This window comes from Acomys russatus, chromosome 29 (assembly GCF_903995435.1).
Source record: "Acomys russatus chromosome 29, mAcoRus1.1, whole genome shotgun sequence".
Lineage (NCBI taxonomy): Eukaryota > Metazoa > Chordata > Mammalia > Rodentia > Muridae > Acomys > Acomys russatus.
The window spans coordinates 43,900,160-43,915,951 of NC_067165.1; the positions used below are offsets into that span (position 1 = coordinate 43,900,160).

Consider the following 15,792-nt stretch of genomic DNA (forward strand, 5'->3'; position numbering starts at 1 on the left):
GTGTTTGCAAACCATATCAGGCGTGAGCACTTTGAGAGTTTGACTTGCTTGGTGACACACATGTAGAACATTTTCATTTTCCATGAAGAACACCACTTCTGAGTTCCATTTCTCAATCCCAGCACAGCTGACATTTTCTGCAGGGTAACTTTTCTCTGGAGACTGTCACTTTAGAGGGCTGCATCCCCACCATCTGCCACTAGATGTCAGCAGCACCCCCAATTGTGGCAGACAAAATGTCTACAGACCTTGCTGAAGGCTTTCAGAGCCAGAAGTGTCTGTGGTTAGGATAGAGTGGACGAGAGCAGTGAGTGGAGGTGGCACAGGCTCTGTCTTCCTGCACTGGGAGAGCACCGTGGCTTCTCCATGTGCTCCTTCCTCATGGCTCCAACACTGGCCAGGCGAGACCATCTGGGATCCAGGTGTGCCTTACCTGTGCCCTCCCCCAGCCAGCTCCGGTGCCCTTCCATGCTCAGCGACTGTCTTTTGAACATACACATGGATACTGAGAGCCCATGGGCTCACAGCTGAGCAGAAATGGCAGCTGTCAGTCAAGAAAAAAGCGACCATGGAAAAGCTACGTTGTTTCTTGGAAGCGTGTTTTGAGGTTCACGTTGCCAACGGTCACTTCTTGGTTTGCTCTGAAGCAGGGACCATCTCATGGCTGTTTCCTTCCTGCTCTTGGCTTTTCTTCTTTTTCCTTTTTCCTTCGGATGAAAATTCTCTAAAAGTATTTATGTCTCCCGAAGCCGGCACTCCCAGCTCCTAGCTGTGATTTACAGTTGTCCGCCTTTGATGTTGAAAAACTGTGCTTCCCATGCTATTAATTTATCAGCTGTAGACATCACGCACTGACTTCCTGGCTGATGATGATGACACTGGCTGTTTCCACTCTCCTGTCCTCTTTACGAAGCACCTGGCCTTCAGTATGATGCACACAGCAGGCCTGAGTGGAAAGTTGAAGGGTCCCCAGAACTGGGCAGCACTCACAGGAGGTGCTCCAGAGCTTACCCCAAGCTTGCATGGGTTGGATCTGACCTTAAACAGCAGGCCAAGGCCTTTGAGACCTGAGCTGTATATGTGTGGTGGACTCTGTCCATCCCAGGGCTGCCACTGGAAGGAGCGAAGGCAGGAGATCTAGAGGACGCTGTGCAGCCTTTGACAGGAACACTCATGTGGACACCGCTGTCCTACAGGCACTGGGACCTACAGGCACTGTGGTCAGAAGCTGCGGCCTGAACCCAGCGGGCTGATTTCTGGTGACACAGAGTGTCGCCTTTCTTCATGGACTGCAAAGCAGCCATAGACTCTTAAAATATCGTCTTTAAAATGAGTGCAATAAGGGCTGGAGAGATGGCTCAGTGGTTAAGAGCACTGCCTGCTCTTCCAAAGGACCTGGGTTCAATTCCCAGCACCCACATGGCAGCTCACAACTGCCTGTAACTTCAAGATCTGACACCCTCACACCAACACACAAAAATTAAAATTAAATAAAAATATTAAAAAAAAAATGAGTGCAATAAAATCAGAACGAATTTGTATATCAGGAGCCCAGCAGAGAAAAGGTGGTTAGTTGACAGCAACACTGGAAAGGCTCAAAGGCTGCTTACCAAAGCTCTTAAAACAGCCGGTGTGAAGATGGCCAGGCACACAGGTGCTAATAGTGTTGTGAAGAGAGAAATGTGCTCTGCAGCGGGATGGATGACGGAAGGGTCTGTGACCCTGAAGATAAGGCAGTGGAACCTGGGCCACCAGGGCTGCAGGAGTTGATTGGCGGCGGCAGCCAAGCCCCGTGCTGAGCAGTGGGACAGCACTCGAGTCCAGCCCCCAAGTGAGTCATCCGAGTCCCAGGAGACTGGAGGCACCTGGTGCAAGAAACACCTCTGAAGATATGACGGCAGGAAGCTCCTGGCCAGAGACACAAACCTAGATTTCCAGAAGTTCAGCAAAGTCCACAGATAAATGGAAAGTAACCTCAGCCAGACACTGTGAGTCACTGAAAACTAAGAGCAAAGAAAAAGAGTAGAGATCAGAAATAGAAACTTCCTCTCAGAAGCCATGAGGGCCAAAGGGGGAAAAGCGGAAGATCACGGAATCGATCACAGAACCCAGAGTTCTGTACCCATCAGGAGTTGCCGGAAGCACAGGCAATACTTTCCAGTGAACTGAAGGAAGGGGGTTGGGGAGCACCGTGGTGTTTCTCCAGAGCAGCGGGTCTCAACCGTCCTAATGCTGTGGCCCTTTAATATAGTTCCTCATGTCGTGGTGACCCCAACCAAAAATGTGTTCTCATTGCTGCTTCCTGTCATTCTGCTACTGTTGTGCCTGTAACGTCATATGTGTGTTTCCCGGTGGTCTTAGGCGACCCGCAGGTTAAGAACTTCTGCTGTAGACAGAGGAAGATGGGGATGAGAAAGAGCAGACATGAGGACTGAGTAGGCCTGACAGGAGGCAGAGGCAGAGTTATGTGTATCCCGTGAGGGCTTCAAAGCTTTCAGACACGTAGGATGAGACGGTGTAACACCAGGAGCCAGGGGGTAGGTGAGAGCCCGAGAGCGGCTGTGTGTAACACTAGGAGCCAGGGGGTAGGTGAGAGTGACTGTGTTCCATCCACAGAGGGAGTGAGCTGCCAGTGCTAATCAGACCGAGGAGAGCTAAGTACTTTTATTGAATTTGTTTAGTTACTTATTGGAGAAAGGGTCTCACTATGTAGCCTGTGCTGGCCTCAAACTGGTGGCGACCCTCCGCTCAGCCTCCTGGGTGCTGGATTACAAAACCTAGAGAGTGTCATTGACAGTAGGACACTATGTCAGTTACAGTTAATTTTGTTGTGACCAAAATACCAGGCAGAGGTAAGGGAAAAGGCTGTGTCTCCCAGCCTCAGAGGGAATACAGTGTGTCCTGGCAGGGAAGGCAGGGTGGAGTGCATGGAGTGGTGTGTGTGTGTGTGTGTGTGTGTGTGTGTGTGTGTGTGTGTGTGTGTGTGTTGGGGCGGCGGCATTAAGTCCAGTCAGAGGTGGATATGATCGCCAAAGATGGTTCCAATGGCCGTCTGCAACAGCCAAGCCCCACCCACTAAAGGCCCACAGGCCTTCAAGACAACTCTGAACTATCCCACACATCCCTCTATTTCCCATGAGCCTTTGGGGAACATTTCAGATTCAACCCACAACAGTTTAAACCCAGTAGACAGTAGATAAAGTGGGACGATTCTGCAGAAGGCAGGAAGAGCAGAGCAGAGCCCGAGGAAGAGCCGGCAGCGTAGACCACACTCCAGCCACGTGAAGTAAGAGCTGTCCAGGCCGCACGGACACGGGCTCACCCTGCATGGTCTGTGAGGACCTCGGCTTGAAGTGACGATGCGGGGCTGAGAATAAAGGAAGGGGAAATTCTGTGCAAACATGGACTAAAACAAAACTCTAGTGTGTTAACATGAGTCAAAGTCGAGAGCAGAGGAGAGCCCAGCTCAGGAAATCATTTAGAGGTCTGTTTGTTTTTATTTTATGTGTTGTGAGTGTTTTGCCTGCATGTGCATCTGTGTACCATGAGTTCGCCATGCCCAAGGAGGCTGGAAGAGGGCGTTGGACCTCTTGGAACTGCAGTTACAGATGGTATGAGCACCATGCAGGTGCTGGGACTTGAACCTGCGTCTTTGCAAGAGCAGCCAGTGCTTTTAACTGCTGAGCCATCTCTATAGCCTCTGTAACTGAATATTTTATATTTACAAAACATGGTGTCTACAGTGACCTTGTAGCAGCCAATTCCCACAGAAATGTGTGGTTCACCCAGCAACTTGTCCAGCACTGTGGCACCTCTGGATCCAGTCAGGAGACTGGCAACTACCTACCCAGATGTGCCCAGTGAGTGGACACCAGTGTGAGAGGACAGGAATCAGCTAGGAGAGGCATGGCCTGTCAATATGGGTTCCACAGTGTGGGCAGGCAAGGCCCATGGGCATTGTGGTGAGTGAGAGAGAGAGAGAGAGAGAGAGAGAGAGAGAGAGAGAGAGAGCTGCTCACAAGGGCTGTGTGCTTCCTGATTGTGTTTACATGAGAGTCTCAAGAAGACAGCCTAGTTCTGAGGAGGCAGGGGTCAGTGGCTTGGGCCAGCTGAGGGAGGAAGGAGGCTGGTCATGTGACTCTGCACATGGGTTAACACCTGTAGGACTGTACTGAACACGAGTCAGTCAGTATTACACGCTAATTAAAAACCGTGCACGTCATGGTTTGTAAGTACCTTGAACTATACTTCAGCTTGGGCAAATGTCATTCCCCGATAATAATGATCTCCTGGGATTTTAAAGCCACAAGTAATTTTCTTTTCAGAGGATTACTTGTTTATGATTCAAGAACACGTGGCTTCCAGAATCTTTGCTCTCTTGCTTACCTTTTTCTCGAGGGTGGGTGGTGGGGGGAGGGGGGCTTTGGCGGTAGGTGAGTCTGTGCCAGTGAGGGCCCCATTGTTGCTCTCCTGGGGTCAATCACAGGTAAAGCAAGTGGAGTCGGGAACTATCCAGTTCCAGTTCTCCAGGGGCTCGGACACGCCCACACAGCATGCCAGCGGCCCCAAGGCCTGGCGGCGCTCCTCCAGGAAGACACCCGTGTCCCCTTCAGGTGAGTTCCAGAGAGCCTTCCCTCTTGCTCCAACCCTGCACGGTTGCTCTATTGACGCAGTCAGCTGGCATCCCTTACGGTGATGATGTGGGTTTCGACAGTGTGACAATGTGTGGTCCAGCTGTTTGCCACCCAGCCTTCGGTGCAAATTGGTTCAGTTATTTAATGGCTCCCCAAGCAAGCGTGTATCTGCTGCTGAAGGGTGATGTCATCAAGGGCGCTTTGCAGGGGCAGCCTGCAGGGTGACGTCATCAAGGGTACTCCACAGGGGCAGCCTGCGAACATGGGGCCTGGGAATTCAAGGCCAGCTGGAAGTGTTGGCCGCCAGCTCCAGCCGCCACCTTGTTTGTGTTGTCATCCTTCTATTGCATTGACTTCTAATGTGTGGCTTTTGGGGTGTCCCTTCAGGAAAGGGGTCATAATGAGATGCAAATGGCAATGGTCCCCAACAGAGCATCAGTCCTTGCCCTGTGAGTGACAGGTCCACAGGTGTGTGTCATTGACCTTGGATGGCCCAGCACCTTCTGTGTGGCCTGGGCCTGTCTGTGTTCAGGGCCTGTTGCTTAGGCCCGAGGCCTGTGGTGAAGCCATGGTGAGGGAGGAAAGGCAGGCACAGCAAGGCCATAGGTGGGCTTTGATTGTGGCCTAGGTTCCTGGAGCAGGTCTGTCTCCTGGTAACAGAGGGCTGCAGGGGCCTTGGACACAGTCTAGCTCTTCATGACTGATCCAGGTGGACAGATGGGGAATGAGCAGTTTGTGAGCTCGTGGAACAGAGCCATGTGCTGCCCTCCCCCCAGCTGTGCTCCCACCCTCCCTTTGTGCTCCCATCCTCCTGCTGTCCTTCCCTCTTCACTGTGTTCTCACCCTCCCTCTGTGTTCCTACCCTCCCTCTGTGTTCCCACCCTCCCTCTGTGTTCCCACCCTCCCTCTGTGTTCCCACCCTCACTCAGTGCTCCCATCCTCCCTCGTGTTCCCACCATCACGCTGTCCTCCCCTCCCTACTGTGCTCCCTCCTTCTCGCTGTGCTCCCACAATCCCTCTGGCTGCCCAAGAGCAGGGAATGTCACACAGCTATGGAGGACATGTCCCTCAGTAGCATCTCCCTGCCGTCTCACTCAGCCTCTGATAATGGACGGCTTTGACTGGTCATTTTCTATTCCGTTCAGTGCCCAGGTCCTGGTCTAGGGTATTCTCTGCATTTTGAGAACAGGTTTGTGAAGCCTGGTCCCCTTGACTGTAATTTTTCTCTCTGATAGACCAGTGACCCCACTGATCCACTGACCCACTGACCCACTGACCTACAGCTAGGTGTGAAGACCTCCGTTTTCCAGTCATTGGGATTTTCTGAAATGTCTAGAAACAGGGACCAAAACCTAATGGCTTGGTGACAGGCCGTGTTGAAGGCTCCCTCTCTGTAGAGCAGTGAAGTTCCTTCCTAGTTGCTTGAATTGAGTGCTTAGCAGGCTGTTCAGGCTTGTTCCTGCACTGTGTACATTAAAGGGCCATCTTACATAAGTGGAATCGGGGTATGCAGCATCCCCTGTACTTGGGGTGCTGCCAAGAAGTCCGCAGGATCCCTTGGGGTGGTGGGCGGCAGGCGTGCACTTTCTGACAGAAGCACTCAAGAATAAATCCTCTTTGTGTGTGGAATACAGCCTTAAGGACTTTAATGCTCTTGTTGCCTAAGCGGGAATGTCTCGGACAGTTCTCTTTCAAGTTTGTCTCAGATACAGAGCAGCTGCATGAGGTGGTGTGTGACCTTCCAAAGTGTGTCCGTAGTGAGCCATCCTGGGCTCAGGGCGGTGGGTGTGCCCATCTTTGTGCTAAGAATACCCCCATTTTTCTTTCAATGTTTAATGGTTGGTTAATGGTGGTCACCAACCTGTGTGTGGCAGAGGTGTACAAGACTCACCTGATCCCTGTAACTTCGTCCCCTCTCCAGTACCCCTCCCGCCCTCATAACCCTCTCACCGCACAGCTGTCCCTGCTGTCTATGGGGACGGTGGCCTTGTCTGATGAACTCTGGCTGGATACAGATACTTGGAGTTCTCTCTTGTTGGCTGTTGACTATTTGTGTGTCTAACGGGTGTTCAGCGCTCTTGGGGCAACTTTGATCGTTTGGGCTTTGCTCTTCAGCTGGGTTGGCTGGGACCTGATCTGGCAGGGGCTTAATTCCCATGTAGATGACCAGACCCCTCACAAGCGTGGCCTGCGCTCCCCAAATGAGACTTGAGGTTGGCGGGGAACGTGAATGGAGCCCACTACTTCCTGATCATCTTCCTGGCAGTGTCTATCCCCTGCCTTCCAGCTCTGTGTTCCTCACTCAGCTGTTTGCTCTGTCCCTCTGTCACCGGCTTGGTGTCCTGCACTCTTGGCTCTGTTTTAATCAAGCCTGTCCACTGTGCTTACTGTGTTTGCTCTCTCTAACCTGCAAATTCTTGGACAGGCAGCGTTCGGTGGCCACTCAGGACCTCAGCCGTTGCTCCCTGGCGCACACGGTCTTCAGCCACCCCCTGCCCGTCCTTCACCCATCTCCCCTCCTTCCCACTTTCCTCCTCTCTCCTCCTGTCCTGCCTTCCACCCCCTCTTCCCTGGTTTTCTCCCCCTCTTTCTTCTTCACATGGGCGGAGGGCGGGTCTACCTGGAGAAGTCCTTGCTGTTGTCTGGGGTCAAGGCTACTGACATGGCCCCGCCTCTCTAACCCTTCCGTTGCTCTTGGTCCAGGGACTGAGGCATCTCTCCAGGCTGCTGGAGCCATCCTCTGTGCCCTTGCATTGCTGCCTTAGCTTGTGATTTCCGCCTAGAGTGTGTTGTACCCACACACTGTGTTTTTAATTTTTTTTTAGATATATGCTAATTAAAAAAAAAAAACCAGTAAAGGGCAGCGAAAGCAGTTTGGGAGGAATGGAGACTTGCTGTTTTGGTTTACAGATTTCCCCATAAAGTTTGAGGCCCAAGAACAGTGTGGCATCCATGGGGTGATGGACGTCGCTGTGCAGAAAGGAGTCCTGGGTTCCTGTTGCTGCTGCAGCAACTTGACACACACGTGGTGACTTAAAACACCGTGGCCTTATTACCTTACTGCTATCCAGAAGCCACACATCCTCAGTGCGGCTTAGCAGGGCTGCGTGCCTTTCACAGTGCTGCAGGGAGAACCCACTTCCTCCTTCCTCTCCTTCCCCTAACATCTAGAGGCTGCTTGTCCGTCCTCCCCGCCCCCCCCCCACCCCCCCCCCCCCCCCCCCATCCTTCCTGCATCCCGGCAGCGGGAGCATCTCCGTTCTTTCTCCCTGTACTTACAGCCAAGTGATGCCTCAGGGTCTGCTGGACCAGCAGCCACTGACCCCTCACTAGTAGCTTCTGTGGATCAGGAAGTGACTGCCTTAGGGGTGGGAGCAGTTAGTCACGGAGCTGACCACAGGGAGTCAGGGCAGACCAGCCAGTAGATGGTGCTGGCATACTTGGTTGTACAGAAAATGTAAAATCCAGTCCTAGCTTCATGTCACTCAAAGGTTGCAAAATAACTTCATGTCACACACACACACACACACACACACACACACACACACACACACTCCAGATGAACTAAAATGCAATGCTTTAGAAACTGTAGGACAATGGATTAACACAACGTAACGGCAGAAATGATGTACACCAGCATGCAGAGCTCAGGACTGTGACATCTGCTGCAGCAGACAGGCACAGACCCCAGCAGTACACTCTGTTACCCTCATGTTGGGGAGCCAGAGTGGCATTGGCTGTCCTTAGACTTGTTTTTTCCTGAGACAGTTTTTTTTTCTGTGTAGCTCTGGCTGTCCTGGAACTTGCTTTGTAGACCAGGCTGCCCCTAAACTCACAGTGATCCACCTGCTTCTGCCTTCCAAGTGCTGGGATTAAAGGCGTGCGCCACCATGCCAGCAGCCTGGCCATTCTTGACTGTGATTGTTTTTTAAGATTTTATTTTTATTTTTTAATTGTGTGTGTGTGTGTGTGTATGTGTGTGTGTGTGTGTGTGTGTGTGTGTGTGTGTGTGTGCTTGTGAGTTTAGTGCCAGTAGTAGTCAGAAGAGCGTGTTGGGTCTCCTGAGCTGGGTTACAGGCAGTTGAGAGCCCCTCCATGGGGATGCTGGGAACTAAACCAGGTCCTTTGTGGGAACCATACCCACTCTGAAGTGCTGAGCCATCTCTCCAGCCCTGCCCCTGCCACTCCTGCCCATGCATTTTAAATTGTGCCTGTAGAGCTGGGAATATGGCTTTAATGGCTGAGCATGTGTGAGGCCCTAACTCCAGTTCTCAGCACAGAGAGACAGACAGACAGACAGACAGACAGACAGACAGACAGACAGACGTGTGTTTGGCCAGAGAGGGCGTCAGGTCTTCTGGTGCGTTAGTGCCTTTGCACAAGGTCTCTCTCTGAACCTGGAGCTAGGCTGGTGACTAGCATGGCCCAGGGACCCTGGCTGCTTCCCACAGCACTGGGGTTGCAGGTGCACACTCATGCCTGGCAGTTTCCATGCGTGCTGGGGACTTGAACTTGGATCTTCATGCTTGCGCAGCAAGTGCTCTTACCGGGTGAGCCGTCTCCCCAGCCCCAGGACCGCTCAGTAGTGAGGAGTGTGAAGGATGCCCTCTCCTCCCCAGCCAGGAGTGGGTAAGTGAGCTGCTCTATTTGCCAGACAAACGAAGGAAAGAGATAAAAGAAAGAATCTCATTGGCTCCTGTGATAGAAAAGCCAGAGGCAGCACTGATGTTCAGCTAGGCCGGATCCCAGAACAATGTCACTGAGACCCCATCTGTCCTCCTGCCTCCACCCTGTGCTCTCTCCCCTCCTTTCAGCTCTGTTTTCTGCAGAACTGGCTCCTTGCCAGAAGTTTCTCTGTGCTCTGAGCCAAGGCGCTCCAGGATAATCCTTGGGTTAGGAGTCTCAACAGAGCGTGTGTCTCTTTGTTCCAGGAGACTTTTGAGGTGGAGATAGGCACCTGGCTGTGTTATCCACCTTCATGAACATTATGGATGACAGGGGCCTGAGGACGGGGGTGGGGGTGGGGACACGGTCACACACCTACTCTGGGTGTGTAGTGAGGGGTACAGGGCAGCTGTCCACAGCAAAGTCCTAAGGGAGGGTGTGGGCTCAGGGAGAGCAGTTGGGAGGTGTTGGTGGCTATATAGGCTTCCATCATCTCAGCTCTGCCCAGCTCGCTGTCTGTGGGGCCACACTGCACCTCGGTCTGCCCCCCCCTTTCTCTGCCGGCTGCTAGCTGCTAGGCTTTCCCTCAGCTTGAGAGGTAGAGAACCCAGCAGCCAGCGGCCTGTCCGTCAGCAGAACAGGTGTGCTGGGGCTGGACCAACAGCAGGGCGGCAGCTCACCTGTCCAGCCTAGCCCAGCCCAGCCCCTGAGGGTCTTCTATCAGGTTAGGGCTCTCCTGAGTGAGCCGGCCGGGCGTGTTTTCTCTGGGACACATGAGCAGGAGAGCTGTCATGCACACTCTGAGGTCTTTGCTGAAAGGTTCGCTGTGTCCACAGAGAGGCATCTGTTTTGGTTTCTGCAGGCATCAGGAATGGCTTTGGAGTACAGTGTCGGGCTGGCATGACTGTGGTTGGGACCTGATTTTGTTTGGCTTATTTAATTTGGATTTATGGCTGCACTCATGTCGTGTTAATACAATCTCTCCACTCTACTCTAGGCTTAAAAATCATTGCCTCCCAAGACCCCAGTATAAAGAAACTTTAAATATCCACTAGTGTCTAACTTATGAGGACAACTTTGCAGACCTCAGTGTCACACCAGCTTACACAGCTCCTCTGGAAATCTTAATGGCGTGTGGCCGTCACTTTAGGTGAGGTATTTGGGCCTTCCCTTATGCATCATCGTTTTTATTTTTCCTATAAAGTTGACAGAGAGGCAGAGGTCTGTTCATCACTGGCAGCGGGAGAGCAAACACATCGCCACTAGAGGGCGCTCAGGTCACACTTCGATTAAACTTGGAATTTCCTTGACCCATATATTTTGCTTTTTGAGTGTTCTCGTGGCGACAGCATTTTGGATTGTTTGCTCAGTAGATCTGAAAACAGTCCTGTAGCAGGGGTCATCGCCACGTGCACTGCGTGTTTCCCAGGGTCCGTGTGTGGTTTAGATCCCGCCGGCTTGCCACTGTGCCATGTAGCCCCTATGGACAGTTGGCCATGTATTGGGGGAGCCTGCTTGCCCACACAACTTGGGGGAGAGTTTTTGGCCTGCCTTGGACACAGCAGCAGAGTCTCCATTGTATGTGCTGAAGAGTCTGGGCACAGGGCCGTGGAGGAGCGTGGTCTCTGTCAGTAAACTGAGCTGAGCTGACCTTCGGGGCTCTGGATGGATCACCTGGCTTTTCCATTCCATGAGGGCTGTGGTCTGAGTCCACACAGGTGGAGGCCCACACCCGCCCTGTCACCTTTATCTCTTAGTTTCCCATTTTCCATCCCAGTGATCAAAGCCTCAGGAAGGATGGCTTACTCTCAGCGAGGAATAAAGGCTGTTTGGATGGGTTTGCCTTGTGAATTCCGGCACCCGGACGGAGCCCATTAGTAGTGATTCATCCTTTATCCCCACAGTCTGGTGACACGGAGCCACTTTTGCTACCTTTCTGTAGGTCTAACTACCATCTCATTAGGGCCCAGGCCTTTCGTTCCTCTCCCTCTCTGTGATGGGCCACACTGTCACCCGCCCTCTCTGCCTCCACCCTTCTCCAGCTGCTGCCTGTTGCTAGGCAACTGTCTCCTGCCTCTCTCCTTTCTGCTCCACCCTCAAGGCTTTTGCTTCCCTGTCTTGTGGTTGGCCGAAGGTGACCACGGGCTGGGCATTCAGCAACCCCAGTGCTTTCCTCTACCCACATTCCTCCACCCCCACCCCACATGCCTGCTGCTCCTTCAGTAAGGGAGCTAGTGCTCAGAGACAGAGTGCCCTGGGCTGCCTTGTTGCAGTGCCCCACTATCCTCTACCCCCGGCACCCCCCTGCCGCCCCCCCCCCAACCCAAGGCCATCAGCAGAGATTGCCATGGTAACCCATCCATCCTTCCAGAATAAAAAACACGCCCAGGCTCCACAGGTTCTGTTGTACTGGGCGTCCCCAGGGCCAGCAGCCCTGAGACAGTGGTGGATGTGGCTTTCCTGTCCTCTGCCAGCTACTTCCTTGTCTTGGTATCTTTCTATGGCCTTTGCTTAAGTACAAGCACATGACAAATTGGGACACAGGAATCAGAGGTATTGGAGATTAAAGATGAGAAAGACATTGCCCATCCTGTCTGTGCACTGTCACATGATGCTCAAGGGACAAATGACCATTCATGGGCGGCTGAGTGATGCGGTGGGGGCAGCTCCTGCTCTCCTGAGCCCCTATACATTAACAATGTGACAGTGGAAGTGAGAGGGTTGTGGGGAGGGCACTGCCTCGTGCCTCAATCCCATCTTTTGGAAGGGTGCTGTGAATGAGCAGAAAAGCTCAGTGTGCACTCGCCCTTTGGACACCAGCCAGCTGTGCGGGATGGACATGGGTACCAGCCAGCTGTATGGGTGGACATGGATACCAGCCAGCTGTATGGGTGGACATGGTAGAGCACAGTGCCCACCATGTGTGGTCAGGCTAAAACACGCTGACATCTGTCCTGGCTGGAAGGAAGCAGCCCAGCGTGTCGCAGGCAAGTGTCCCCTCTGACCACACTGCAGCCCTTCTCCCTAACGTGCACAGGGAGGCCTTGGGTCTTTGAGTGACCTGAAGAGACCTGCGACAGCTTAGATTGGGGTCAGAGCATAGGCTGCTGCCTGGCTTAGTCAGGTGGAGGACGTTAGGGCTTCTTGAGGCTGAACTGACACACCTGGGGCGGACAATGGAGACTTCGCAATGGCAGTTCTTGGCATGTGGAGACTGGCAAAGAGTAAGAAAGTGTCAGGAACAGGTAGACGGTGTTCCAGCAGGACACGGGCCCTGCCGAGGTCAGGGAACTGTTTTCCTTGTTTCTGGCAATTGGCCAGCGGCCTCTGCTGGTGTCTGGGGGACCCACTGACTCTATTCTCTGTATTCTGTCAGCTTGTGTGCAGCTGAGCTGCACTGGCCACATGTTCCCAGGATCCTCTGCGTCCGCATGCTTGCCTGCTCCCCATAGTGGCCAGGTCTCTTCTCAAGCCCAGCAGCCCAGGCACGGCCAAACACTATCTCAGTCCAGGGATGGAGCCCAGGCTCCAAGGGCACACTCTTCAGAGAAGCGGTGGGCACGTTGGCAGCTGCTCATGGACCCTGTGCAAGGCTCGGCTGATCGCTGCCATTGGTGCAGCCAAGGGCCTCTAGCTGCGGCAGGGCCACCCATCATGGGGTTCTGACAAGAAGCACCTAGCTAGAACTAAAGGCTTATACATTCCGTGGCCACGTGGGAACTGAAGCTAGCAGATGGATGCCGTGGTGGGGCCAGAGCCTTGCGGGCCACTCTGCCCAGGGAGCCAGGGAGCTTGCCGCAGGCCAGCCAGCCACATGTGTTTGGTCACCTGCTCTTCTCACTGTAAGGCCACCTTGCTGCCTTTGCCCTGGTCAGCACACAGCATCCCTGCTTGGCCGAGGCCTCCTTGCTGTAAGTGGTCAGTCATGTTGTATGGGTTCAGGGACAGTGTGTGCCCTTGGGCATTCTGCAGGCAGGTGTGGCACGTAGCTGTGCTGCCTGGGGTCCTGCCCAGTTGTGTGCTGTTGCGGAAGTGGGTCTTCTCATTAGACGCAGCCTTCCTGTGGGGTCCCAAGGAGGGGCGAAGCAAAGATTGGAAAATAAGCCTCTTTGGGTCTGGATGCATTTCTTCCAAGCCTGTGTTTCTCTGGGGTGTGGGTTGGGCCCTCACAGCCTGGGCTCACAGCAGGTGTCGTAAGAGGGCTGCCAGAGCCTTTTAAAGGCTGTTTTAACTCTCTCAGAAGGTAAAATTGCATGGTAAGCCACAATATAAAGAATTACATGAAGAAACATACCATACAATACCCAAATTTGAGCCTGTGGGGGAGAAGCGGTAATGGGCCCCGGTAGTGTCGCCTCCAGCCACCGAGCTTTCCCTCACCCGGAGGATGCACAGGCCCGAGCCTAAGTGCTGGCGTTCTCTCAGCTAAGGATAATGGAGCCATCTCCTGCAATTTTTCCTCTTTACTAAAATCAGCCTGCAGAGTTTTCCAAGTCCCCATTTAGGGCGGAACAAAGTAGAGCTTTCCTGTTTGATCTTTAGGCTGTTGGAAGAGGACGGAGCTACAGAAGATGGTCTGGGGACTGGGGCCAGGCACCCTGTGATGGCCAGCTGGCTGGCAGCACCCACATTTGCCCCACCGGAGAGCTGAGACTATCCTAGGGTAAACAGTCGGCTGGGCTTGTCTTCTGGCTCCCCTAAAGCAATGCAGCTGGTTCCTCACACCACAGGCTCCTCGGACGCCAGTGTCCGGGTCTCTGGGAACCCTGTTGGTCGACATGTTAGGAGAGAGTTGGTAGGTGAGTGGACCCTTACCAGGTGGCAGCTGGGCCATGCGCAGTACCGGACAGGCTAGACAGTTGGGTCACCTGAGGCAGAAGTCATTTTTGACTGGCACCCACAACTCCCTATCATCTTGTCCCCATCAGTGAGCCCTCACAAGGCCCAGGACAAGCTGCCTAGGGGACCCTCTGGAAAGCAGCCAGGAGAAGCTAGGCGGTGTGTGGTCCGAAAGCCACTGCCGTGTAGGCTGAAGCACTTTGTTCTGCGTGTTTCGTCCTCAGTAGTGAGTGTGCTGGCCTCATTTTTGTTTTGTTGCTACCCAGAGTGCAGCAGGAGGCTGTTGGGCCTTCTCCACACAGGTCGTACAGAGACAGGGACACCAGGCTGTCAGCTGTGGGGGCCCCAGGGGACCTTGGCACGTATGAAAGACGTATTCATGGCAGTTGGGGGCCATATGGAGCCAGGGCAGCGGGGGGGCCCAGGGGAGGAAGAGAGAGGTATGTGAGTGGCTAGTGTCTCTTGTTGGCCCCATGAGTGTTGGCTACTGAAGGCCCTGGGGAGAGGGCACAATTTTTCCAGAAATTGAAGTCCACTCAGGGATAAGGTCCCCTGGAATTTGGCAATGTCCCACAACTGGGGACTGTAGTGATCCAGGCAAGGGCTGGACCGGAAGCTGGAGACGGGAGCTCTGATCTTAATACTGCAGTCGCGCCACTCCACAGGGAAACGCCACTCTGGCCATACCCTAGTCTCTGGGGGCAGGCAGAGGTGGCCCTCCCTGTATGATGGTCTGGGGCCTCATCGAGGCAGCCCCCAGTGTGGATAGCAGGTTGTGACCTTGGAGGTGAAGGCCACTGGTGGCTTGTGTGACGTGGCTATAAGATGGAACGTGGCTGTGGTGTTCCACACAGAGCAACCGCAGCCTCACTTCTGGCTTGACCACTGCTGTAGGGCAGTGAGCGCAGGCAGCCCCAGTAGAGGAGAGTGTCAGTCTGCAGAGGGCTCCTTGGGCCACTGGACACTGCGTTGGCCTCTCAAGGGCCACAGCTCTTCCTAGCCCCTTGCTTGGGGAACTCAGTAGAGGGCTGGCCTTGACTTCTGCCTACACTTCCCAAAGGGGCACCTGCACCATGAATGAAGAGGGCCTGGTGCACGGGCTGTGCTCCGTAGGTGGGACCGGGACCATGAGACAAGCCACAGCCTTGGAACCATTGTGCTAGGGATCCCTCAGAGCTGGGTACCCCAAGACAGTGGTATGAATGGCAGAGAGCCTGCAGTAGTGGAGTTATGTGTCAGAGCTCGAGGACCCAGGGACCCGAGGGTCTAGGAACCATGGTCCTGTCTCACTTGGTCCACACTTAGGAAGGCTGTTTGCTGCAGAGGGAAGGGCGTGGCAGAGTAGGTGTGAGGAGGCTGTGGCCACGCTTCTAGTCCCTTCGGGTACGGAAGAACTATGCTGGCCACAGTTCACGCACACAGCCAGTTACAGATGAGGTAGAGAAACAGTGGGCCTGATTGGACTGGAATCTTGGGCTCTGGGCCCTCAGAGGCTCATGGCCCCTTGTGCTCCCCTACCCCAGGCACGCCAGCACCAGTGCAGGATCTTGCTGCGATCCAGGACTCTCCTGTGGGACCAGGGGTAAGTCCAGGCTCAGGGGGTCTCTTACACATGCTAGAATATGGGCTCAGGGTGTTTGGGGCCTAAGAAAGG

At 53.8% G+C, this 15,792-nt stretch overlaps 1 protein-coding gene across 1 annotated transcript in view; it reads left to right on the top strand.

Moving 5' to 3' along the window:
• The first annotated feature begins 4,490 nt into the window (after window positions 1–4,490).
• Window positions 4,491–15,792, top strand: part of LOC127211597 (nephrocystin-4) — a 38,927-nt gene continuing 27,625 nt past the window's right edge. The window contains exon 1 of the mRNA XM_051171567.1: window positions 4,491–4,613. Within this exon, the coding sequence (XP_051027524.1) occupies window positions 4,554–4,613 (60 nt within the window). The 5' untranslated portion in view covers window positions 4,491–4,553. The remainder of the gene's footprint in view (window positions 4,614–15,792) is intronic.